The sequence below is a fragment of the Dermacentor albipictus genome, chromosome 6 (genome assembly GCF_038994185.2).
Source record: "Dermacentor albipictus isolate Rhodes 1998 colony chromosome 6, USDA_Dalb.pri_finalv2, whole genome shotgun sequence".
In the NCBI taxonomy this organism is placed as follows: Eukaryota; Metazoa; Arthropoda; class Arachnida; order Ixodida; family Ixodidae; genus Dermacentor; species Dermacentor albipictus.
In genome coordinates, this window is record NC_091826.1 from 110,070,406 (window position 1) to 110,097,772 (window position 27,367).

The 27,367-nt window shown below is 44.9% G+C and overlaps 2 protein-coding genes across 7 annotated transcripts in view; both read right to left on the minus strand.

Moving 5' to 3' along the window:
* The window catches only part of LOC139061340 (uncharacterized), a 109,928-nt gene extending 104,359 nt beyond the window's left edge, over positions 1–5,569 (minus strand). For 4 of the 6 annotated variants that reach the window (XM_070541253.1, XM_070541251.1, XM_070541249.1 and 1 more), the window contains exon 1: positions 5,488–5,506. In XM_070541253.1, coding sequence (XP_070397354.1) covers positions 5,488–5,491 — 4 coding nt within the window. In that variant the 5' untranslated portion in view covers positions 5,492–5,506. Of the gene's footprint in view, positions 1–5,487 lie in introns of all 6 variants that reach the window. The other 2 variants (XM_070541252.1, XM_070541250.1) reach the window with 2 other exon arrangements.
* Positions 5,570–24,766: 19,197 nt separating this feature from the next.
* LOC139061341 (uncharacterized) overlaps positions 24,767–27,367 on the minus strand; it is an 83,883-nt gene continuing 81,282 nt past the window's right edge. The window contains exon 10 of the mRNA XM_070541254.1: positions 24,767–25,046. Within this exon, the coding sequence (XP_070397355.1) occupies positions 24,855–25,046 (192 nt within the window). The 3' untranslated portion in view covers positions 24,767–24,854. The remainder of the gene's footprint in view (positions 25,047–27,367) is intronic.

Consider the following 27,367-nt stretch of genomic DNA (forward strand, 5'->3'; position numbering starts at 1 on the left):
TCAGTTTGCCAGCATTTTATTTTCTTGCATGCTAAGTCATCTCTAACCAGCAAATAACACTAGAGACAATGGACGTCGGTTCGACCAAGGGACACTATGGAAATGCTGGATGGTATAGTTATCCAGCTTCGACTGGTTGCCGGCAAAATAGCCTATTTGTTTACGCTGAATCCCGAAAACTGACCTAGCCAGATGCGTTGGTCACATCATCATCATCATCATCATCATCATCATCAGCCTAGTTACGCCCACTGCAGGGCAAAGGCCTCTCCCATACTTCTCCAACTACCCCGGTCATGTACTAATTGTGGCCATGTTTTCCCTGCAAACGTCTTAATGTCATCCGCCCACCTAACTTCCTGCCGCCCCCTGCTACGCTTCCCTTCACTTGGAATCCAGTCCGTAACCCTTAGTAACCATCGGTTATCTTCCCTCCTCATTACATGTCCAGCCCATGCCCATTTCTTTTTCTTGATTTCAACTAAGATGTCGTTTACCCGCGTTTGTTGCCTCACCCAATCTGCTGTTTCCTTATCCCTTAACGTTACACCCATCATTCTTCTTTCCATAGCTCGTTGCATCGTCCTCAATTTCAGCAGAACTCTTTTCGTAAGCCTCCAGGTTTCTGCCGCATATGGGAGTACTGGTAACACACACCTGTTATACACTTTCCTTTTGAGGGATATTGGCAACCTGCTGTTCATGATTTGAGAATGCCTGCCAAACGCACCCCAACCCATTCTTATTCTTCTGGTTATTTCAGTCTCATGATCAGGATCCGTGGTCACTACCTGCCCTAAGTAGATGTATTCCCTTACCACTTCCAGTGCTTCGCTACCTATCGTAAACTGCTGTTCTCTTCCGAGACTGTTAAAGAATACTTTAGTTTTCTGCAGATTAATGTTCAGACCCACCCTTATGCTTTGCCTCTCCAGGTCAGTGAGCATGCATTGCAATTGGTCTCCTGAGTTACTAAGCAAGGCAATATCATCAGCGAATCGCAAGTTGCTAAGGTATTCTCCATCAACTTTTATGCCCAATTCTTCCCACTCCAGGCCTCTGAATACCTCCTGTAAACATGCTGTGAATAGCATTGGAGATATCGTATCTCCCTGTCTGACGCCTTTCTTTATAGGGATTTTGTTGCTTTCTTTGTGGAGGTCTACGGTGGCTGTTGAGCCACTATAGATATCTTCCAGTATTTTTACATATGGCTCATCTACACCCTGATTCAGTAATGCCTCCATGACTGCTGAGGTTTCGACTGAATCAAACGCTTTCTCGTAATCAATATAAGCTATATATAAGAGTTGGTTATATTCTGCACATTTCTCTATTACTTGATTGATAGTGTGAATATGGTCTATTGTTGAGTACCCTTTCCGGAATCCTGCCTGGTCCTTTGGTTGACAGATGTCTAAGGTGTTCCTGATTCTATTTGCGATTACGTTAGTAAATACTTTGTAGGCAACGGACAGTAAGCTGATCGGTCTATTATTGTTCAAGTCTTTGGCGTCTCCTTTCTTATGGATTAGGATTATGTTACCGTTCTTCCAAGATTCCGGTACGCTCGAGGTTATGAGGCATTGCGTATACAGGGTGGCCAGTTTCTCTAGAACAATCTGACCACCATCCTTCAACAAATCTGCTGTTACCTAACCCTCCCCAGCTGCCTTCCCCCTTTGCATAGCTCCTAAGGCTTTCTTTAGTTCTTCTGGCGTTACCTGTGGGATTTCCAATTCCTCTAGGCTATTCTCTCTTCCACTATCGTCGTGGATGCCACTGGTACTGTATAAATCTCTATAGAACTCCTCAGCCACTTCAACTATCTCATCCATATTAGTAACGATATTGCCAGCTTTGTCTCTTAACGCACACATCTGATCCTTGCCTATTCCTAGTTTCTTCTTCACTGTTTTAGGCTTCCTCCGTTCCTGAGAGCCTGTTCAATTCTATCCATATTATAGTTCCTGATGTCCGCTGTCTTACGCTTGTTGATTAACTTAGAAAGTTCTGCCAGTTCTATTCTAGCTGTAGGGTTAGAGGCTTTCATACGTTGGCGTTTCTTGATCAGATCTTTCGTCTCCTGCGATAGCTTACTGGTTTCCTGTCTAACGGCGTTACCACCGACTTCTCTTGCGCACTCCTTAATGATGCCCATGAGATTGTCGTTCATTGCTTCAACACTAATGTCCTATTCCTGAGTTAAAGCCGAATACCTGTTCTGTAGCTTGATCCGGAATTCTTCTAGTTTCCCTCTTACCGCTAACTCATTGATTGGCTTCTTGTGTACCAGTTTCTTCCGTTCTCGCCTCAAGTCTAGGCTAATTCGAGTTCTTACCATCCTATGGTCACTGCAGCGTACCTTGCCGAGCACGTCTACATCTTGTATGATGCCGCGGTTTGCGCAGAGTATGAAGTCGATTTCATTTCTAGTCTCTCCATTCGGGCTCCTCCACATCCACTTTCGACTAACCCGCTTGCGGAAAAAGGTATTCATTATCCGCATATTATTCTAGAAGAGTTGACTGTTGGGCTAGTTGGTCGTCCATATTTGAAGTAGTAGCTTAGCGCAAATAAAACCACAGACACGAGGAAGACAGACAAGGACAAGCGCTACTCACAACTGTTTAATGGAAAGGAAGGATAGTGCATATATATATATATCCTCTTGTCACGCATGCGCATACCAAGCAGAAGTGAAGCCGGTATATATATATATATATATATATATGGTGCATATATATGCACTATCCTTCCTTTCCAATAAACAGTTGTGAGTAGCGCTTGTCCTTGTCGGTCTTCCTTGTGTCTGTGGTTTTATTAGCGCTAAGCTACTACTTCAAATAAGCATATTATTCTGTTCTGCAAACTCTACTAATAATTCTCCTCTGCTATTCCTAGAGCCTATGCCATATTCCCCCACTGACTTGTCTCCAGCCTGCTTCTTGCCTACCCTGGCATTGAAGTCACCCATCAGTATAATGTATTTTGTTTTGACTTTAGCCATTGCCGATTCTACGTCTTCATAAAAGCTTTCGACTTCCTGGTCATCATGACTGCATGTAGGTGCATAGACTTGTACCACCTTCAATTTGTACCTCTTATTAAGTTTCACAACAAGACCTGCCACCCTCTCGTTAATGCTATAGAATTCCTGTATGTTACCAGCTATTTCCTTATTAATCAGGAATCCGACTCCTAGTTCTCGTCTCTCCGCTAAGCCCCGGTAACACAGTACATGCCCGCTTTTTAGCACTGTATATGCTTCTTTTGTCCTCCTAACCTCACTGAGCCCTATTATATCCCATTTACTACCCTCTAATTCCTCCAATAACACTGCTAGACTCGCCTCACTAGATAGCGTTCGTTAGGCCGCTCATCGTCGAACAGGCAGAATGGACGGCGTAGGGCTGCATGATTGTTTTGTATATACTTTTGCAGTGCCGCGAGTTGCCCATGCGTTTTGTGAATGGGGAAGCGTCCACCCCCCAGCGCCTCGGGCGGCAACCGTTTCTGCTGTTGAGGGGTCGGACGGCCCGCGTGGTGTTGGGTGACGAGCCGAGGCGCGCGCTGCCGCGGGGGGCGCGGTGCGGGAGGCGGAAAACGGATTCGGAGAACATGCTTTTACGCGCGCTGTGTTGACATTCCGCCGATGGTCATAATAGGGCCACGCGGACAAAGCTCGAGTGGGACGGTTGTATACGCGACGTTGTGGCGCCGGCTCTTGAGTCCCCTGCTAATTAGAGACGCAGCTGCTAGCAATGTTGACCACGTCTGGCGCGTACGGAGCGGGGGGTTCACGCCCCTACGCATTCGGGCGGCAGCCACGTGCATCTTGTTTTGAGCGCTGGGGAGAGCCCGCTTGGTGTCGTGTTACAACATGCAGTGCGCGCCGTAGAGAGGGGCGCGGTGCGCATGCGGAGGCCGCGTTCGGAGAATGTCGTTTTAAGAGCACCCGAGTCCGAATGCCGCCAGCGGTGATTATTTTTCTACCAGGAAAAACCTTGAGGGGGACTACGGTACGCGGTGTTGGGACACCAGCGCCCGAGCCCCCTTGCTGGCTAGAAACGCCGCTGAGGTGCGAGATGGCCTCAATAAATCGTGCATGCCTGGCGTGTTTGCCGAGGCCGTCACTGACCACGTGGAAATAGGAGGGGGAGAAGAAGATGTGGGAAGAGGGAAAACAGGATGGTTTTCCAATAGATTCACTTATGAGAGTAAGCCCATCCCTTTGGGTTGTGGCTTAAGAAACTGTCAACTCTCATTGGCAATTGCTTCCGTGGGATGGGCTAACGACCCTACCGCCCTTTTTCTTTGTCTCTTTCCCCTATAACAACCGAGACGAGGTGCTTGTTCCTCAGTCTAGGCTGTAATCACTAAACCTGATAGAACAGTAAGACTCCGTACGATGCAACGCTAGTCTGGGCCGTAACCACTTAGTGGTAGAACAGTGAGACTCGGTTGGTCGTATGTAGTGACAGTTGTCCTAGGCTCTAACTTAAGAGAAGTAGAAGAGTAAGGCGCTGTTTACTTGTGTGTTTTGTATCAGTGTTCTTTTGCTAACTCTGTATATGACTGTGTAAATATTTCCGTTGCAATATATCTTCAAGTTTTGTTACCTCCAACCTGCCTCCTGCTTCATCAACGCCGATAAACACCTTGAAGAGACTGGTAGACTTCAAGGAGAAAAGAACAATCCAAAACTTAACTGCGTTCTAACGTTAAACGTTGCCAGGTTCAGATTCCAATGGCGGCCTGTCCGGAGCCAGGTATTCTTAGCACCCTCTGCAGCGTCACAGATCTGACCGTCGCCGTGGTCAGTTGCTTCGCGGCTGCTAGGGACTGAGGACCGGGGTTTGATTGTTGTATTCATATAGGAGGTTGTGGCCAAGTACTGCACCAGGGTGGCCAATCCTACTCTGGTGAGAGAGTGCGTTACCGGTTCTGGTCACTGGGATCAGGCCGCACTCCAGGCCTGTTTGTGCAATTTTCTCAACACACGGTTTTTTGTATTTTCCGGTGAAGAATTGCGCGGCGCCGGGATTTGAATCACGGTCCTCTTGCACTGGAGATGGATACTCTACCGTCCCCGCAGGAGTTATAATAAAAATTAAATTATGGCGTTTTACGTGACAAAACCGCTTTCTTATTATGCACGCCGTAGTGGAGGACTCCGAAAATTTCGACCACCTGGGGATCGTTAACGTGCACCTCATTCTAAGTACACGGGTGTTTTCGCATTTCGCCCCCATCGAAATGCGGCCGCCATGGCCGGGGTCCGATCCCGCGACCTCGTGCTCAGCAGTCTAACACCATAACCACTGAGCAACCACGGCGGGTCCCGCAGGAGTTGTACGCCTCATTTAACTTACAGTGGTGCCCTGTTTAGCGGTAATAAACTAAGAATTCCTGCCACAGAAGTTCAGCACGTAGAAATTGTTTACCCGGCGTTCTCGAGACATAGACGTGGACGAGATAGCTCACCCATTTTTTTGCCAAGTTGTCACCAACGGAGAAGCCGGAAGAGAGCCAGTGGCACAACGGGTTGCCTTCGTCTTTGCGGTGCATGCACGCATGATGATGATGGTGGTGGCGGTTATTCCAGACATTGGCGAATACCCACGGCGCAATATTGGCCATGTAGTACACGGTAGGATCATATGACAAGAAGGGGAAGTTATGTTACAATGAGAAAAATAATAAAGCCAGCGATTATTTTGACATATGCGTGTACGTAAGAATGAAGAAACCGCTCAAAAACCCTACTGGTTATTCAACTACGAGTTCTTTAGTACAGTTAGAGTGTACTAGCACAGTGTACGTAGAAAAAGAAATACAGTTGAAAACATAGGCTCCCTTGAAGTTGAGTGAAGTGATGGTCAAAAATTGCATCGAAATTGTCGTCCCGACCGGTTTTCGAACAGTCAAATATAGCTTAGATAGGAAATCAATCTTTTTATTTTCAGCGCGGTCGAGTGCTTTTGGGAACAAAAAATCTATGCGCATCCTCACCTAGGCCAACACTGACAGTTTTGCAGTTCTATATCGTGAAAAAATTGTTTTGTTTAAGAATGGTAATAAGGTGTAGATTAGCTGAAGAATAATGAGTTCAATGCTAAACGAGTAATCACGGCTAAGAGCCAGCAAGTTCCGTTGACGTCCCAGTTATGTTTTGGCTCCTAGAAAACTGTCTTTGTGGATAGCCTAAGACACTTAGGTGTGCATTTTGCGGGTCACCTGAGTTGGGATAATCGTGCAAATGCAGTTGCAACAAAGCTGTGTCGTATAGGAGGACTAATAGGCTGACATCGGCACTTCCTTCCAATGAAAGTAAAAGTCTTGATCGTGTAATTTACAATTTTGTGAGACCTGAATTATTGCCAGCTTGTATGGGGAACAGCAATCGCTACTAACTTGCAAAAAAATGTTCACTTTATAGAAGAAGGTGTTGTGCTCCATTTCTAAGGAAAGTATTTTCACACACGAAGATGACTTGTTCGTTTGGTACATACGTTAATAAATTTCTGACATTTATTGCGTTAGGCTAACTGATAGTTACAGGAGGTAAATAAGAGCTAATGTCAATACCCTGTGCGCTGTGGCGCATCTTCATACCAATGTACCCGTGCATAACAGCAGGCACTGAGACCTTTGGCACGTTCCGAAATGCTAAACTAAGTACATATCTCAAAGTTTAGTTAACATCCTACCACGTATATTAAACAAATGTAAACACATGGAAGCACTTGTATGGAATATTTCTCGCAAAACTCTAATTTATATCCCTTGTGGTGTGTCTTAGCCATGTGTTTATAACATTCTGCGAAATAAGTGTTGATACGGTTGCTACAGCATGCCAGTTTGTTGCAATGTATATACCATCGGAATACAGTGTCATCGTCCTATGCTCTGTGTAATGCTTTCGTTTAAGCGCTTATCATTTGCTGTATAAGCATATTACTGCGAGATGTTTTGTTTTCATTCATTGCGAATCTCTGGTTTACCTTTTCTTAATTTCACTACATACTTCACAACATCATTTTAATACTTCTATGTTCTGCCTCATGTTCGAGCATGTTTTGTTTATTGCGAATATCCAAAACTTTGCGTGCGAGTTTTTTTATTTTTCTATATGCATCCGGCTCGGCGACTGTGACAACGTACTGTAGAGGTAGATGGGCTTGTCAAGCTGCTCATGAAGCTTTGTTTCCTCGGCTCTCCCCATGTGCCATTGGAAAATTAGAATCATTTCCATTCAACTCATATCATTGGTGAGACTATGGAGGCCTTGGATAAGAAAGTCCAATGAACAATGTGCATTAAAACTCGCTAAAAGATCGATTTCGTATTTCAATTCACAACTGAAACACGCCATGGACACAAGAAGTGGTTTTATATAAACGAACGGCACTCTGCTTTCGAAGGACGCATTTTAATTTACGTCTGGAATATGCAAAAATGCAGCCAATGATCGCCTACTTGAATTCTGACAGCGTTTATTTACACCTTCTTCACCCGTGACTTGTACTTCTCTCAAACCCTGGAATAACCTGCCGTTGTCGGGTATCGTTTTCTCAACGTAGGAAATATTTTATTGTAGGTAGTATCCCAGACAAGCATATTAAACTAGAACCCAACAGGTTTCTATTGGTAGTGAATGTGACCAACCGGTTCCAGCAGGAAACCAACTGGTCCCAGTTAAACAGGACAACAGGTGCCAGTTAGAAGCCAACTGGCTAGCAACTCGTTTCTGTTGGGATTCAACTGGAGCCATCTCCAGTTGTACTGGAAGCAATTGGTTCTATAGTTGGGATCCATGAGATACAGTTACCAGTATTGGTTTTATAATTCCTTACATCAAAAGATGAACTAAGTGGTATAATGGTGAAGCGAGTGCAACATTTGAACGAATGGGTTTTACCCGATGCAAGATTTATTGACCTGTCGTGGTTGCTCAAGGGCTATGGTATTTGACTGCTAAGCGCAAGGTCGCGGATTCAAGTCCCGGCCCCGGCGGCCGCATTTCAAGGGGGGCGAAATGCGAAGACATCCGTGTACTTAGATTTATGTGCATGTTAAAGAATCTCTGGTGTTTCAAATTATTCCGTAGTCCTTCACTACGGCATAGCTCATAATCGCATCGTGGTTCTGGCACATAAAACCCCATAGTTTAGTTCAACTTTTTAATATTCATTTCTATGAATAAATGAATCGTGCAGGATCCCGTTGCAGAAATGCGCAACGCATCGAGTTGTCAAGCAAGCACGCCTTAGTTTCAGCGCACTAAGCGTGTGAAAGTAGGCCCCGGTCCTTACAGTCGTCGAATGCGTCATTGGTTCGTCTCGTGACATTACTCGGCGTGACTGGTAGCCATCGTGGTGGTGCGGTAATGTTACACCGGCTTTGCTGCCGCCGTTGCCTAGCTATGCGCTAATGAGCTTAATGATATTTCGAGAAGTCAGCTGATGTTTGCAGCACGTCGATTATTTCACTACGACAAAGAAAAGCAATTGCTCCACAAGCGTAGAGCTGCAGAGACACACGAGTGCATCAGCCCACTTTTTACCGATGGACCCTATTGTGTTTGATATTGCTGGCATAGAAAGAATAACACATCAGTTAAAAGTTTCTTCATCATGTGGCATTGACAATATGAATTCCAAGTATTTAATCAGCACTAAAGTGTACAGTGCTGTAATGCTTTCTCATCTATCCCAGCAAGCTCTTCAGACAGCCTTCATTCCAGAAGACTGGAAGGTTGAGGAGGTGATTTCCTTGCACAAGTCTGGGGATAGCCATTCGTCACATAATTAGTGGCCCATTTCACTTACGTGCATTCCCGGTGAAATTATGGAACATGTCATGATCATTAGCATGGAATTTGCAAGTCATTTTCCTGTGAAACTCAACTTTTATCGTTTACACAGGATCTAAATTCCACACTTGACAAGAGTTCCATTGTTGACTGTATATTCCTACATATTTCGAAAGCGTTTTACAAGGTTTCTCATCAACTGCTTCTTTTAAAGCTAAGTAAACGTAACCTTGATCCTAACGTTCTTTCATGGCTGCACTCTTTTCTCACCGATTGCTTGCAATTTGTCACAGCTAATAGCACTTCCTCTGTCATTTCTACAGTTGAATCGGGTGTGTAACAAGTATCTGCGCTGGGACCGTTGCCTTTTCTCATTTACATTAACAATTTACCTGATAGCTTATGCTCATCAATTAATCCTTTTGCAGGTGACTGTGTCATATACCGCGAAATTAACAGCGACTCCGACTTAGGTCTTCAGTCTGATACCAACTATGCTCCTGACTGGGCTAACACATGGAACAAGGAACTAAACATAAGCCAATGTAAGTGCATGCGTTTTTCTCATCGTGATACTACTCTGCCCTCATATCATGTTAAGAATAGTAACCTCAAATGTGTGCCCTGTTATAAATGCCTAGGCATATTTATTTCTTCCAATCATTTTTTGGAACATGCATGTAGACCATATAACCAACTATGCTAATCGCATGCTGGGCAACATACGCCGCAATTTTCATCTTCTAGTTCTGTAAAACTACTTAACTTAATTTGTCCAGAACCGGGCGCCTCGCTTCATTCTTTCTAATTATCACCGTAACTCCAGCGTCACTAATATGAAAGGAAGCTTATCATTACCATTGGTTATCACAATGTAGGAATATTTTGCCTTTGCCTGTTGCATAAGTTACATTATGACAACCCAATTCTTAACAAATTGATAACGCTCCCTCGTTACCTTTTAGCTAGCACCGACCATCGTCATAAGGTTAGTATTCCTTCATGGCACACCAACCACGTTTTCAATTCATTCATCCCAAGTACGTCAGCCAATTGGAATCACCGTCCCCAATCTGTCTTAAAAATATCAGATAAACCGAAGTTCAAAGCTGCTTTAACTAACCTGCTGCTGTCAAAACACACGAAATTGCAGCACTGTCAATTTAATTTTTGCTTAGCCCATTTATTTATTTATTTATTATTCTCCTGCAGCTGATTCAGACGCTGACACTTTTGTTTTGTTTTTCATATTTTTTACTCATTCAAGATTTTCCGATTGATTTGTAACAGCAGACAGCTGTGTGCAGTGAAGGAGCCTGTGCAAGGTGATATCTCTATGCATACAGTGGGATATTTTTATTTGCTGAGAAAGAAAGAAACAACTGGTGAAGCTTGTCTGTGTTCAGTTCATAATAAAGTGGTTCACAAGTGTCCCAAATAAAGCAGCTAGGTTCATTGCTGGTGCCACAAAAAGCCTGCCCCCTATACGCGTGTGGCTTTCTCTCTCAACCTCAGTTCACTTTGCTCACAGGATGGCAGACTTTCACAAGACTCTGCTCCCTAAAAAAGCATGTGTAGTAGCTGTAGTGGGAACTAAAGAATGACGACGAAGAAGCTGCAATGTAGTGCCAACGCCTTGGTGAAAGGGTTTTCCTATTTAAAATATAGATGAGGGCAAGTATTCTCGTTGAAATGTTGGCACCAATTCAAGGCTTCCTAGTTGTCTTCCTTGAGCTCCCTCAATGTCGCTTGTGAGTGTATTTGTATGTACCACGGGAGAGTATCTTATCTTTTTTCACTGCATACCTCGGCCCATATTCTGAAACATTCGCCTTCCACAAAACTACCGCCTTGGCCACACTTCCGCAAACGGCGCTCACTGATTGGCGTTTCTAGCAAAACCGGAAAATAAACACCATCTAGTAGTACCGGCCTACGCCATTTTAGTGTCATGGTGTTGATGGGTGCTCTCGACATATATTGAATAAATGAACACGTCATTTGGTGTTCGGTTGGTGGTGGAGTGTAGTAGAGATAAGGTAGGTGGTAGTTTATAGTAGCTTTTTTGTTGGCGTCTTACACGTTGTTTCACAGCGATATTTGTTGATTCATTTAAAATAAAACATTTCACCCTTCCTTATTTAATTTATTTTACCTAAAGGGGCTGCAATCAACCGTAGTCGGTACGCAGAACCCGTACTGCAGCCACTACACTCGAGAACAACACACCCGAGGAGCTCTGCACGGTGCTCTTTCTCATGCAATGTGAAGCGTGCGACATCGCATGTTGGTAGTGCACGCTGACGTCACGGGTAAGCTGTCGCTTGATTTATTGAACGTGACTATCGCGGAAGGCGAACGTTTCTGTATATGGCCCCTGTGGACAAATTGGAGCTCATTGAAGCATACGTTTATGCAAATGAAAGAAGTGGACAAGAGTTCCAGGGGTGGGAATTCTGTTCCAATTGCCGCATTTTAATATTCGCACAAATTCCTGTGCCGAATTTCACCAAGAGTGCCTAAATGATGAAGACTGCACCAAGAAATAACCAAAACAACTTTGGCTCCGTCACTTGGAGCGTCGGGTATTTGGGAGTCATCCAGGTGAACCGTTAGTGCGTTTATTCTGAAATTTTGCACCGAAGTGTTACTTTTCGGTGAGTTTAGTTTAACACCATGCTTGCAGGCATCACTTACCTTTTTCTTCCGCAACAAATCTGAAGTGCACGTGAACTACAGCGACACTTATAGAAAAGCGTTCGTTTTGCTGCAAGAGATTGGCGGTGTGATCTGTCATGACTACGGTGAAGCATGGCTTTCTTGTCATTATTTTAGCGGCATCGCTGCAATTGATGCATACTTTAGATTTACTTGAGGGTATTTATTGAAAAATGTGTTGAAGAAGTATGTATTTAAGCTTTTGGTGTTTTCACCATTATTGTATGAGGGACATTCCTAGAGTAAGCTTCGTCAGTTATTTTCACACGGAAACATTATTGCCAAAAAACAAATGCACCATGGCATCACAAACTATACACCTTGCACTATTTTTCCACATAGTTGCCACCAACATTGAGACATGTTGTAGTGCGCAATGAGTTTGAAGAAACCACTCGGTTAAAACTCGGTACCCCGCGACGCAAGGCCCGAGACGTGACCTCTTCGCGATACAAGATCATACAAGATCTGTAGGCGTTCATCGATGAGGGACACAGTAGTCCCACATGCCCATTCATACCGGAGAGCGGCACGCACTCCCATTGCTGACCACATTGTCGGCACACATCTGTCTGCCATTGTAATTTGTACTCGAATAACCATGGGCACGGCGGTCTGCTATCGCTCTCTCTTCGGCACTCAGCACATGCGTCATTAATGCCTCCTCCACTGATGCTGCTGACGTCGTTGAACCAGCAATGGGCATGAATTCTTATGACGATTGTTTCTTTCACCTGGTGTACCATCTTCTCTATAGAAAAATATGACGAAGCTTACTTTCGAAACGTCCCTCATACTTTTTTATGAACAGTTATGATTACATGAATGATCATGAATAGGAGGAGGGAAGAGCGTGCGTCTCAATTTTGGGCACTCCTCGGCCCCTAGGTTTATGAAAATTTGAGTGCGAACTAACCTAAACTGGAAGTCTTATTTCAGTGCAATCTGGAAGAGTTGTATGTACCTGGCGCTCATATTTTCAAAGAACTTGTAGAGGGAATGTTTGGGAAACTAAAATATCTTCACGGCTTCTGTCATCCCTTTACGTATCACGAGGAGGCATCGGCATGAGGTGGTATCGGCAATATCACTTTATTGCGATCACAAAAAACACAATGAGGGAAACAGGCTATCACAAGTACTCATATACAGTTAAACCTCAATATAATGAACTTTCTTGCGCACTAGAGATTCAGGTGCCATTGTCTGCTCACCCTTGCGTGCTTCAACTCGCACGTACTGTACAGCATACGGCACATGGCGACGATATTATTGCCCCTGGACTTTATACGGAATACCACGGCGATGCCGATGGCAGAAATGCACTTGGAGTGTCCGTATGATTGATGTCGCAATAAAAACAGATTTAAATAGCTTTACATTATATTAGCCCGGGTTGATCGCGGCTGTCTGAGTCTGCAGTGACTTATTGTGACTGAGAATTTGTTACCGCGTCGATTGGACCGCGTAATTTGGGAGCATTTTCCGCTGTCATCATGAGCGCTGGCGTGCGAATATATAGTTCGATCGTAGTGCCACTGACGTTCTCGGCTTTACAGGAAAGCATGTGCCGTGCCGCCTCTCGACACACTCTTCCACATAACATCGGGCCCCTTGAGTTACCTCCTTTCTTCTCATTATCTTCCATATTCTAGTATGCTGTAGCTACAAAGTGCACTTCTGCTACGTGCTTCATGTTGGTTTCATCGCGGTTTTGAAGTGTGCTGCCATATTTCATTTACCAATATTCTGCCAAAATTTAGATTGACCTGCTCCAAACAGCTTCAATATTAAATTTTATCTGCTCCAAATTGCTCCAAAATGAAATTTAGACTGTTCCAAGATGCAATTTTACGTGCTCCATAAATTGTACCAAAATTTCATTGGGCAGTCACACCCCAGAATGAAGTATTTAAGTTTTCATAACCTCTTGTCCATTGAACACCACCTATTTAGAACCTCAATATAACGAAGCGCGTTTGTATGCTATCTCAAAATAGCGAAATTTCACTGCTGCCTCAAAGGAATGCCGAGACAATAAATGGAAACTTCCAGGAAAGCCCGGTCAAATGATTGAATTACGAGCGGCTGCTTGCAAATGCACATCTGAAGTCGCGCGCTGCGCAACAAGAGCGAAACCACCGAAGTGGAACCGCATCGTGTTCCGTATAAAGTCCCAAATGTGACAAGATCCTCTCGCACCCCGCACAATGTGCTTTATGTGCGAGGGTGAGGCGCAACATGATTGCTCCACGAGTGCCGCCTTCCCGCGCAAGCAAAAGAGGGGAGCGAGCTCGCGGTAACGCGATCAAGAACGCGCCAGGGGGAGGTGGAGTGTAGCAAGTGGCTGATAATTAACTGAGTGGATGATAACTTGTTTGTATCTTATTCAGTGTATTGAAATATCAAAAGCAGAAAGCAGGCCGTTGTGTGTGGCCTTTTTGGACATTACAGGAGCCTACGACAACGTAGACCGCAACATTTTGTTGGATATTCTGGAAGGCGAAGGCTTAGGTAAAGATTGTCTACAGCTTTTCAGAGAGATATACCTAGAAAATACCGTTTGCGTTTAATGGGAAGGGATGAGGAGCGAGGAGAAAGTTCATATCAACAAGGGACTGACGCAGGGGTGTCCTTTATCCCCGCTGTTGTTTATGATGTACATGGTGAGGATGGAGAGGGCGCTAGAAGGAAGTAATATCGGGTTTAATCTCTCATACAAACAGGCGGGTACAGCAATAGAGCAGCAACTCCCAGGTTTATTTTGTGCGGACAACATTGTGTTGCTAGCTAACAAGCAAAGTGATTTGCAACGTCTGGCTAATATCTGTGGACAGGAAGGCAACAATTTAGGTTTGAAATTTAGTGTTAGAAAATCAGGTGTTATGGTATTCGATGAAAACAGTGAACAGACAGTGGAGATACAGGGCCAAGAAATGCCTCGGGTAACAGAATATAAATACCTTGGTATATGGATAAACGAAGGCAATGGATATATGGAAACAGGAAAAAACCATAACAGTCAAGGGGAAGAGAAATGCAGCCATAATGAAGCACAGAGCGCTATGGGGATACAATAGGTACGAGGTCCTCCGAGGTATGTGGAAAGGGGTAATGGTTCCAGGACTTACTTTTGGAAATGCGGTTGTTTGCTTTAAATCAGGGGTACCATCGGGACTCGATGGGAACCAAAGATCAGTGGGTCGCCTCGCATTGGGCGCTCACGGGAAGACTACAAATGAAGCTGTGCAGGGGGATATGGGCTAGACTAGTTTTGAAGTGAGGGAAGCTCGCAGTAAAATTGAGTATGAAGAACGGCTGAGGAATATGGAAGAAAGTAAATGGGCTGGGAGAGTGTTCAGGTATCTGTAGAGGCGAAACATTGATTCACAGTGGAGGAAAAGAACTAGGAAGCTTACCAGCAAGTATGCGGCCTGTGGGGTGGGCAACACAGCAACAAAGAAGGTCAAGTGGAAAGTCAAAGAGGCTGAATTAATCTCATGGGTGGCGGCAATGGAAAAGAAACCTGCCATGAGTAGCTACTTAAGAGGAAAAAACGAATTCAGGAAAGAAACCATTTATGATAACTCAAAGGGAAGCTCCACCTGGTATGGGTGCCAGGGCACCTGGGGCTCACTTTAAACGAGTCAGCAGACGCACTAGCAGCGGCATCTCTTAAAAGCCCGGTACTGAGGATCTTAAAACCGTCGGTATACGTCACTTCTGCAAGATTTAAAAAATTTTCAATTCAAGAAGAACATGCCAAATCATGTGTATTAGATAACGCCGATTTTCAGCACCTTAGATTTCCTTGGCACAGCGGATGCTGTGCAACAAGAAAATTTGAAGTTTCATTTACGCGTCTGCGTTGCCGAATACCACGGCTTAATTTCTATTCTCATAGGTCTGGTTCGGCACCTTCTCCTAAATGTTTTCACTGCAATGAGCCCGAAACTATGGATCATTTTTTTATTGAGTGTCGTAGGTTCAACGTGCATAGAAAACGACTTCTAGAAGGTCCCTTCCGCCAACTTGGATTAGCCATCACGCTACCTATCATTCTGTCTCTGGGGGCGTCGGCACTAGGACACTGTAATAGGAACGTATAGAATGCCATATATAATTTTATAATGGAAACAAGGAGACTTCCATGCTAAATTTATTGTTTTATTTTCCAAAACAAGCAACCAAAAAAATATTAACTTCTAATTTTAAGAAACTATAGCATGAAAATTATTATTAACGATTAGAATTTTTTTAATATCACATATACAGTAAAAAAATCCTATTTACGTATTTATTGTTTTTCAACCCACTGCAGCCCGATTCATGGCCAATCCCCTGTAGTGGGTTGTGCTATATCTACAGGCTCCAAACCAAACCAAACCAAACCGAAGCTCATTACTTTTCGAAGCGAGATCGGGATGCATTAGAACACGCACCAATAAAGCGAGATATAAGAAAGAAGAAGAAGCATATGCTTGCTGCGGTAGAGGTAGGGAAACGACGGAGCATATTTTATTAGAATGTGAAGAAGTCTACCCAGCGGTCGATTTAGGCATCACTGGCCTCCTTGAAGCCCTTGGGTTCCGCGGGGGCAGTGGTAAAGCAAGCAGGTCCGCAATAGACATTAGTAAGAGGCGATTGGAGGATTGGTGGAAGAAAAGTAGGGAAACGACAAAAGGCGCAGACGTACAGAAGCACAGTTCGCAATAGGGGATCAGAAAATTTGGACGTGGTAGTTTGGACGTGGCAGTCGGCGGCAAGGCTGTACCATGTACTGATCTGTTATTTTGCTGTCGACAGGCTGTCCGGTTGCGCACGCACCCAAAGCTACCAATCCGGTAACACGCATCGACGCGTGCTGGCTGCCTGGATCACCGATTTTTGCATCAAGATACCAAAGGACCTGCATCGGCTTCATTCCCTGTCGCCCTACGTCGCTCCTGTCGCCTTGGTCACCTGGTCTCGGCAGCCCAATCAAGTCTTACTACCGTCTACAAAAGGACTGCTCTCGCTGAGTCCCGTCGCAGTCGGCGGCAAGGCTGTACCATGTACTGATCTGTTATTTTGCTGTCGACAGGCTGTCCGGTTGCGCACGCACCCAAAGCTACCAATCCGGTAACACGCATCGACGCGTGCTGGCTGCCTGGATCACCGATTTTTGCATCAAGATACCAAAGGACCTGCATCGGCTTCATTCCCTGTCGCCCTACGTCGCTCCTGTCGCCTTGGTCACCTGGTCTCGGCAGCCCAATCAAGTCTTACTACCGTCTACAAAAGGACTGCTCTCGCTGAGTCCCGTCGCAGTCGGCGGCAAGGCTGTACCATGTACTGATCTGTCATTTTGCTGTCGACAGGTGAGTTGAAACGACCACCTGCCCGCGTTCTTTTTTCTGTTTTGCTCTCTGCCGCCGACTGCACCACAATGCCTGATTGTACCGCTTGTGCTGAGCCATTGCCGCGAGACGATAAGTTTCTGACGTGCTCTGTTTGTAATGAAGCTTTCCACCTGGGTAAAAACTGCTCGGCGGTCGCTGAATCAACTTTTTCGAAAATGTCGGCAGCAAAACGTGGGTCTTGGGTATGCCCGGCATGCAAGACACAAACTGTCAAGCACCCTTCAATGGGTAATAAATCGGATGATGGAGTACTTGAACAGCAACTTTTGACTGTAAACGATAAACTGGACCGGCTGACGACTACTGTTGAAATGTTGGCTAGTCGAGTGGAAGAACTACTGACCTTCAAAGCTATCGGAGAAAAAACTGCAGAAACTGTTCTGCAGATACAGGGGTCGCTCGATTCCCTTGCTGTTAAATATGAATCGGTGTCATCGACAGTAACTGCGAACCAGATAGCAGTCGGCGAGCTTGGCACGCAAGTAGATACACTCTCCTCTAAGATTGCTGCCCAGGCTGAATTGCTTGAGAAGGTTGGCTCTGAACTTAGCGAATTAGAGCAATACAGCCGACGCTGCAATTTCGAGATTCATGGCCTGCAATATAACCCCAACGAGGATTTGCCTTCCTTCTTGTCAGGACTGGCGGCGAAGCTAAGCATTTCCGAATTCAAACTTACCGATGTTTCTGCTGTGCACCGACTTCCCGCGCGCAGCAATACCATTCCTGTAGTCCTTGTGCAATTGCACACTGTTTCGGCCAAACAGCAATGGCTCGCTGCACGAGGAATCCTACGTGACCTTGCTCAAGACAGTACCTTTCCACGGCTTTACTTCAACGATAATCTTTCGCGTGCCCAGCGGGAACTGTATCGGCTGGCAAGGCAGAAAGGCAAAGAATCAAAATTTAAATTTGTTTGGACCAAAAACGGCAGGATACTGGCTAAGAGGGATGAACATGCACCTATTCTGCATATCAATAAGGCATCTGATCTCGAGATTATTGCATGAGCATGAACAAAGTTGCCTTCAAGACATGTACTAATCTAAACGAGGTTCTTAGTTTCTTCCCAAATCCTAATGGTTGCGCCTTCCGTGCTGTTCACGTCAACATTCGTAGTATTAGAAAACATTGGGACCATTTTCAGGCCTTAATTACTCCTTTCAACTCCTATTTCGATGCGATCGTGCTTACCGAGATTAACATACCGTCCGCCTGCATCAATCAGTATCAGATTATTGGATACCAAGTTTTTTCATACACTAGGCCAATTAAAAGGGGAGGAGGCGTGGCAGTTTTCATCCGGGACACATGGGCAACAACTGAGCTGACTTTTTCGTTTTCCCAAGCTGAAATTGTGGCAGTGCGTCTTTGCGCACCTTCCTTGTCACTACTTCTGCTTGCGGTTTATCGCCCACCGTGTTGCAACGGTCGTATATTCCTGGATGAACTTGATACTGCCCTGGCCTCGATGTCGTCAATGGACCATGTTTGCCTAATTGGGGATGTCAACATAGATACGTTACGCCCTTCAGCAACGACAGTTGGCAATTATTTGGACGTCATTTCCAAATGGGGCTTGAAAAACACGATCTGTGAACCTACACGCGAAGAATTCCTTGCTGGTCATGTAGTTACATCTTGCATAGATCACATAAATATACGTGCACATAACTTAAGTGTCAAATCTGCCGTTATTACAACGAAACTTGCTGATCATTACATGGTCTGCTGCTCTCTAACAGATGACACTACCGACTTGGTCGCTCCAAACGAAGTCAAACAAATATCATTTGTTGACCCCTTGGCTTTCGAAAAATTTGCAATGAATCACGACTGGCATAACTTTTTGATGACTGTTCCTCCAAGCGACGCCTATGACAACTTTGTAACACCATTCACCGATTTCCGGCTTGCAGCTACACGGGTCTGTAAAATCAAACAACGTAAATTGGACCAAAAATGGATGTCTACAGAAATCCTCACGGCAATACAAGCAAAAGACTTATTATGGGTTCAAACAAAGAGAAGTCCTAATTGTACTGCTTTGCGGCTTCGGTACAAAGAGCTTCGAAATAAGGTCAATGCTATGATACGTCTAGCAAAACGCAATAACTTACGAGCAAAATTCACGGACGCTCGTTGTGACAGCAGGAAAACATGGTCCCTAATTAACAATCTTAGAGGTGGTGATGTAAACGCTAATCGCCATGTTGATCTGATGTCTCATTTTTCCTCAAATGGTACTGCCACCGCTAATGAGTTTAACTCATTTTTTTCAAAAGTGTCTGGTGTAGCGAGACCTCATCCAGATACTTGCACATTGCAAACTAGTATTTCAGAATCCGCCCTTCTTCCCATGTTTTCGGAACATGACCTCAAATCAATCCTTTTCAGTCTAAAACCAAATAAATCTCCCGGAATTGATGGTATTTCAATATTAGAGCTGCGAAGAACTTTCGAAGCAATAAAACATGTGCTACTACTCATTTTAAACAATATTATTACCACTGGTATCATTCCCGATAATCTGAAGAATGCGCTGGTCATTCCTCTTTTTAAAAGTGGCGCACGCAACAATATTGAAAACTACCGGCCTATTTCTATCCTTCCATGCATTGGGAAGATATTGGAAAAACATCTGCTCAAGACAATGAGCAGCTTTTTAAGCAATCATGGCGTGTTATCTCCTAGCCAGTATGGTTTTGTGCCGAATCGGGGTACGCAGTTGCTGCTTGAAGATTTTTCCGATACACTAAACTCTGCGTTTGAACACAATCAGATTGCTTGTGCACTGTTTCTAGACGTCCGCAAAGCGTTTGACAGTGTCTGCCATAGTATACTGCTAACCAAACTTTCTTTGCTAGGCTTTCGGGGGGCGTTTTTGCGGCTTCTGAAAAACTTCTTATCTCATAGGCAACAACTTGTGTCTATTGGAAAATTTCGTAGCAGCCTGACTGAAATTAAAGCTGGCGTCCCCCAGGGTTCAATTTTAAGTCCGTTATTATTTAACCTATATTTTAATGATTTATCTAATGTTGTGAACATCAAATTATATCAGTATGCTGATGACACTGTCCTTGTTTCACACGCTCGAAGTTACACTGACGCCATCTCTTCTTTACAAATGGCAACAACAAGAGTGATGGACTGGTTTCAGAATAATGTAGTCCATATAAATGCGTCCAAAACTCAACTGATCTGTTTCCACAACCCTGTCAAGCAAGTTACCCTGTCCTCCCCGTTATATTTGCACACATCACATTGCAATCCCTGTTCGTGTGCCCCTGTGCAATACGCTTGTTCAATTAAATACCTTGGGGTCTTTTTTGACAGTGATTTATCCTGGAACTCTCATTTCGCATATATTTGTCAAAAACTTCGCGCAGTGTCTTGTGTTTTGTATAACATAAAATTTTACATGCCATTGTCTGTCCGAAAGCTTGTAGTACATGCCTTATGCTACAGTGTAATCCGGTATGGGATATCTACATATGGTCATGGCGCTCAACATTTGGTAAGCCGGGTCAACTCCGTCCTTCGTGGCATTCTGAAGCATGTTGCTTATGATGTCTCCCCCAAATCTGATGTGTTCAAAACTTTGTCTTTACCTGATTTCAATTCTTTGCTGCTTGAAACTGTTATCTTAAAACATTTTTGGTTAAGTCAGTATAAAATTCCTTATGTGCCTGTCCGTTCCCTGAGACCAAAGAATCCTTACATTACACCCCGCTGTAAGACGAGATATGGTCGAAGACTTCGTAACTATTATGTCCCAGCAATGTTTAATCTACTTCCTCAAAGCATACAAGATGTGAAAACAAAATATGGTCTTAGAAAGGCTCTTAGACACATGAATGCGTGATTGGAAGCCTGTCATGTGAGTGTGTATGTGTGTTTTTTTTGTTTTTTTTTTCACTGTTACTGATGGCTCTGTCGCTGTCTGCCAGGCACTGCCGTTCAAGCCCACTGTGGCTTTGGCAGGCCCGATTCTTGCACTGTATGCTTCCGAAGTCATCAATAAAGTATTATTATTATTATAGTGTTTTTTTTTCTTTTTTCATTGGTTAACCTAGATAGGATATTAGGCAGCACAGTAACAAGAGCTTAGTGGCGCAACCCACCGCCCCGTTCCAAAGGGGACACTCATAACATCCATCCATCCATCCATGGCTTCTTTGTGGTACGTTGGTGAGCAATCACTGTCGGAGGAGGCCTGACACTGAAACTTCGATGCGGACTACTAAAGCGCTGTTTAAGTTTCCGCATGACAGAAAACTAGACCAGCGGATCTAGCAGGGCCACTGTCTAACGTACATAAGCACTCGCCACTTCTTTCATCGCCATCATCCATCCCAGCACTTTCACTCTCCTTTCCTCTTCGCCAGTGCTGAGGAGCAGACTAAAGCGCACTTGCGAAGGTCGACCTGTCTTCCCTATAAATAAAATTTATCGATCTAACACATGTCGCCGGAAGTGCGAGGGCTCAGTCGTCCCCTTGAGCCGGCGGGTGACGTGCAGTACTGGTGGGGTGAAGGACCGCGACAGTCCTTGAAGATGAATTCCACGAATTCGTAAAAAAGACACGGCCTTTGTCACTCAGCCATTCTTGAACACGTCACATCGCCCGAAGTGCTCCGCAGAGCTGTGCTACCATGGTCGCCGTAGCACAGCGACTGCCATCCAATATGCTCGGAGGGGACCCATAAACTCTCGTGGGCGGTGGTCGAAGGCACGTACCCGGAAGAGCAAGTGCCACAGTGGAGCAACCAAACTATGGGAATAATTGTTGGTGTCGAAATAAACGCGTCACTGACAACGCCCTCGGAGTAGCAAACGCAAATCTCGAAGGCCATACTTTTGCTTTCAGCATTCGCGGGTAAAGACTGCACATCCGGAACACAGGTACTCGACAAACGAACGAATGAAAACGAATGAAACGAATGAAACGCCCTTATGAATTTATCGCCGGCATGCCAGTGCCTTGAGACGCTTGGCGCGTTTCGATTTGGCCACCTGGACAAGCTCAATCATTGCAATTAATAGCAATTGTACGCGTTCCCGGCGTCTTGTGCACTTCCAAGAATATAGACTGTTTTTTCGTAGGCGCCGCCATATTGTGAACGCAGTGGCGCCGCCTATGAGCAGCGCCATACTGGCTTGGGTGAAAGCGGTCTCTATGGCGGTCTTTTGCATGGCAGGTATGCATCGCTCGGCGGTAGGTTTTGGCGTTTGTCTTCGCGGTCGTGCGGTCTGTTTAGTATGACGTGCGTCTTCTACGTGGTAAACGGTTCTGTGAGGCGTGCTGAAGTGGTTTAAGGCATCATGGCATAAATTTATGTTGCCGTTGAGGTGAACGGAACACGCAGCGCGATGTGTGCGCGATTACTTGAGCCTACAATCAGCCTCGGAGATCAATTGTGTATTTCTGAATGTTCCAATCACTAATGTGACCATATTGCAGTATTATCCTCTATTTCTAAGCTGCGGTTTATGAGCCATGAAACATACGCGACGATCCGAACAGCGCCGGTACTGTTCTGCTACAATATGAGCTGTGATGTTATACTACGACATGCGTTCAAACTGTTCGCTGCAGGTTACATTGCGTGACTACTTGGTTGGATGGATGTGGTTTCCACCCCTGAATAAAATATTTTTGGCAAGTAATCACAACATACCCTACAGTCTGAATTAAGCTTCTCCAGCAAAGGGACTGTTTACGAATTGCGCGAGCGTCCTAAGCAGTGGTAGGTGCTGGATTACATATATCTTTGTTCTATATACCGCATGGTCCAAGCATACGGCATCAGCGGTTACATGTTTATAAACGTTGTGCGGAGTGAGTATGCGAGGTCCTATCGCGGCCTTAGCCAGTTTTCTCTTGCTTCTTCGAGAAAGAGGATGATAACCGATTTTTTTTTCGGTTGTGTTCGTTCCGTTCTCTTTTTATGCATCGCATTCTTTTATTCCGTTCTCTTTTATGCATCGCATTCTTTTTATGCGATCCCTCTCATAGGTTATGGCTGTATGCAGGCCAAAAAGACAATGCCGAAGCGCATATGTATCGTGCTGGTTCATCAACCGCAGTGATCGCTGTGTTGAGCAGAGCCGTCGGCCTGATGCAGGAAGGCTAGCGTAGACATGGGGTTATTTGAAGCCTACTAGACTTTAAATGCGCGAGGACGACGCCGGTGTATCACAAATATTTGATAGCGCCTGCCGCTCAGATGTTTCGTGGTTGCCTTAGGTTGGCCGTGCACGAGCATGCGCTCTTACGTTTTATGTTTTGCTCCCTACGCCAAGCGATCAGACCATGAGCTGATTTACCATTTATTGCTGGTAAAGCTATGTTCACACTACGGTCGTAACGCGCGTGACAGCTTTTTCGGCGTATCGAACGTAACGGTTGTAAAAAACGTTACGGCAGTTAAGCCGGCACCTTTGTTCACATTTACTGCTGCGTAAATTACGGCTTTTACAACAGGCCAATCAAATTTGGAGCTGCAGAATCGAAGTCACCAGCGGTCCAATATGGCTCCTGTCAACAGGCGAGCGCTGGCCGAGATCGAAGAAATTCACGTTCAAAACAAGCTTATAGTCATGTATTCAATCGCGCAAAGAGGACGAAGGTGACGCAGAAGGGTTTGGGAGCGGCAAGTATTTCTCGACGGGGCCGTGGACGGCGATTTTCACAACCTTTTTGCCAAGCTCCGAGTTGGTGACGCTGTGATGTTTCATAACTTTATGCGCATGTCGCCCCCGCAGTTCCGCTTCCTAGAAAGCCTAGTGAGACAACTCATCGAAGTTCGTAGCACGCATCTGCGGCCATCAATTTCCTCGGCGGATCAACCACATGAACTGAAAACAGTCTCCCAAGGCGCACTGCACACATTTGCACGAACACAGGCAACCTAATCGTGCGCACAGAATTGCACTTCCCGCGCCCGGAGCTGTCTGCAGACGGGAGGACGGGAGTGTCGTCACCGGTTGTTGAAAACCGAAAGCTTATCGGTCATTGGCTGTGTCGCAACGGTCGTAATATCACAGCCGTAAATGTTGCCGACCCTTTAACACTCTCACCCACGATTTTCGCGTGAATTGCGCATGTTGGTACATTTACGTTCGCAGTCTGAACTAGACGCATACGCTTGTTGCGCTTCCGCTTACGCATGTTACGAAAAATCGGCGCCTTACGAACATAGTCTGAACGTAGCATAATACAGAAATGCCGGTTTTCTTTGTTGAATTAAAATCGATATAAGCAAAATAGTAAACAACACATGTACGCACCGCGACTGATAATGCGCGTACACCGCGGCTGATTATGCGCGTCACATTTTCGCGCCCCAAAGACGTATTTCTGCTTACAGTATAGTTACTGATGCACTGAAAGGCTTCCTTGACGATCTTATATGAACGAACATGGCGTAAATTTCACAAAGTAAGATCTAAAACATCTCGAAATCGTTCCGCAGCACGCGACAGCAATACTTTCAAGCAGCGCCGCGCCGGATCGCCCAAGCGAAAGAGGAGGCAAGGCTCTCCGCGCGCCCTATCCTCCTCGCCCGAGGAAACGGTCTATATATAGGTTGCGCTGAAATATACGACAATAACATTTATATAGCTAATATACAAAGCCACAAGAACGTCTGAATCCACAAGCACGAAGATCAGACAAATCCATGTACTTCCCATCATTCCCATGGTAGGACAACGACTGCAGCGCCAGAGTTCCCTCTAGTAATTTTTGTGGGAGACTCTGTGGGATCGGCCACACTAATATCTTCCCACCCAGCCATGCGCGAAAAATGCAGAAATATCAGCGACTAAGAAGTTTATCTTACTCTTAACATCAGATACGTAACAGACTCGTGTAACACATCTTATATTCCGGTGCCAATAACAGCAGCGCGCTACGCTGACAGACAGTCCTGGTAGGCGTCCGGGGACTTGTACTTTTGCTTGAAGAACTCGAGTGTCCTCTTCACTGTGGTCAGCAATGCAAACTTTCCCCTTCCACAGTAGCCATCGTAATCCGAAAACTCAAGTCCCACCGCCGTGAGTCCGTACTTCAGTGTGGTTGCGTTCTTCCGGCTAAGGCAGAGCTTTCGAAATAAAACAGAAAGAAGTAAAAACACATAACCCTTGACATAACAATTGCAAGGTATATATGCATATTGACAGGCGCTTATGAGTAAATTGTCTGATAATCGGTGTCTAACTGAAGATTAATGCAAACTTGTAAAATTTAGAAACGAGCCAGAACTTGAGAATGAAGGCATAAACAAACCAACGGACAAATTAACAAGGCTTGTGGTTCATAAGTATCATTTTCTAATGGCCGGCTGCCTTCGCAAATAATACGCACGTACATCAGGATTGGTTCCTACGTGCGTTTACTGACAATTCTACACTCTTAAACAAAATTGCACCCTTTGGCTCGTATCTTGCCACACAACGATAATCGTCGTCTATCTTGTCCGCATTTACTTTCCTTAACGCTGCGAGCCCGGTACTTCCAACTCACAAACGCCATGCACGTTATCAGCACGAGAAAGCATTTTCGACAGGAAACGTACGTTTTCAAGAAAGGAAACGCAAGCAAGGCAGATGATTATTGTTGAGTGAAAAAAAAAAGGTCTAAAAAAGGGACAAAAAACTTGTCTAAGAGTGTAGCGCAGGAGCTTTTTTGTAAAAACGGACCCACATCGTTAACCGCGTGCGCAAATGTCTTCGAACAGGGCAACGACGCAGCCAGCGTCGTGTAGTCAATAAATTAATATTCAACAGCAACACAGATTTGCAAAATATACGCACGCAGTACGTACTGAAAAAAGACTTCACGCATACGCATAACGGAGTTGAGGCAAGGAAGACAAAGCGCAGTGATTAATCAATGACGACTTCGTTTCGGCAATGCTTTATCTCATATGACCTTCCACTCTCTCAATACCCAATAAATTAGATTCCGTGTAGGGAAGCGCCCCAACGCAGCAGCTTCAGATGTACATGCGATAGTGTACCAATGCATTACGAATTATTTTCTTTCCACGTACACTTCTGATAAGCTATGGACATATAAGGAATACTTTATTTAGCAAGTAAGGCAGCAAATTCATAGCCAGTTGATATAGTAGTTTTCGTAGAATTGAAGTAAAAGAAAGTGATGGGACGTACTTAGTTTGCTTGTAAATAAAATTTAAAACACGTGTGGACACAGACAACACATTCTCCGTTATTACTAACCTCACGTTTGGAGAGGTTGAGTAATTTGATGTGCCAGCATATCTTCTTTCTAATTTTCTGTTTTATTTTATAATCTGCTTTTAAAGTGAGGAACCTGCTGTTGTTTCATGTATATGTAGCAACTCGTGAATTTGTTTTGTTTTTTTTTTCTGCCATAGAAAAGCACACTGTACAGCCTTGTAGGCTCGGGACCCGCTGCCACGTATGCATATCTAACGGTCATTCAAGTCCCGTCTATGAGCTTTTTTTTCCTTAGCCTAGCCCCATGTCGGTGCAATTGTTATCGGAAAGTAACAACGAAACTTGAAAGGAATGTAACGACAGCGGTACAAGATTAGAGACGTGACGCTAATGAATATCTTCCTGCTGGTACTAAGAAAAACATGTCGAGCGGGACAAGTTATATACAGTCGCGCCCAGATTTTGCGTAGTCGACGGGGAGTGATGGAAAGTCCGTAAACTCGAGCATTTGGTAAAATCGAAAGATACGAAAACTCCACGGTTAGACGGCCAATTTATTTCTCGTGAAAAAAAAAAATCGGTTATCTTTACTTGCCTATGGTTTTTCAATGAGAGTGCCACGCTGCTCACGTGGGTCGCCAAAGCGACGAGTCTATTTTCTTGTTTCCTCAGCCTCGGCAAATTGCTAGGAGGAGGTCGATGGCGTCCGTGACTTCGCTAGCTGTCGGCACGCGATCTACGTGTGCGTTCGTGTCATATTCTCACGCTTGCTCTGCGTCGGCAAGAAGCGTCTCAAGCTATCCCAATTTTCTGTTGCATTCATGTCTGTCGTCATTGCTTACGTAGACGACGAAGTCCACGCCTGGCGGGATAGCGTGGCAGTCAGTCAGCGCAAGCCTTGTATTCGCGAATTCCCGCGCGCGATCCCAAAGAGCGTGTCTTTTGCTGCGTGGCATTTTTTAGTTTCCTTTCCCGCTTTTTTTCTTTGGTGTGGCTTCGAAATATCGAGAGGCATGGTCAATATTCCACCAAAAGATGCAATTGGTAGTTTCATTACACCTAATGGAATAACTTTGGGGAATTTTAATTGCTTCGTAAAATCAAGACGATGAGCAAAACGAGAACAAGGTGAAAGCAGGAGCCAACGTTTCGACAAGTGGACTTGTCTTCTTCAAGGTGACGTATGTTGCCAAGGCGACGTATGAAGACAAGTCCACTG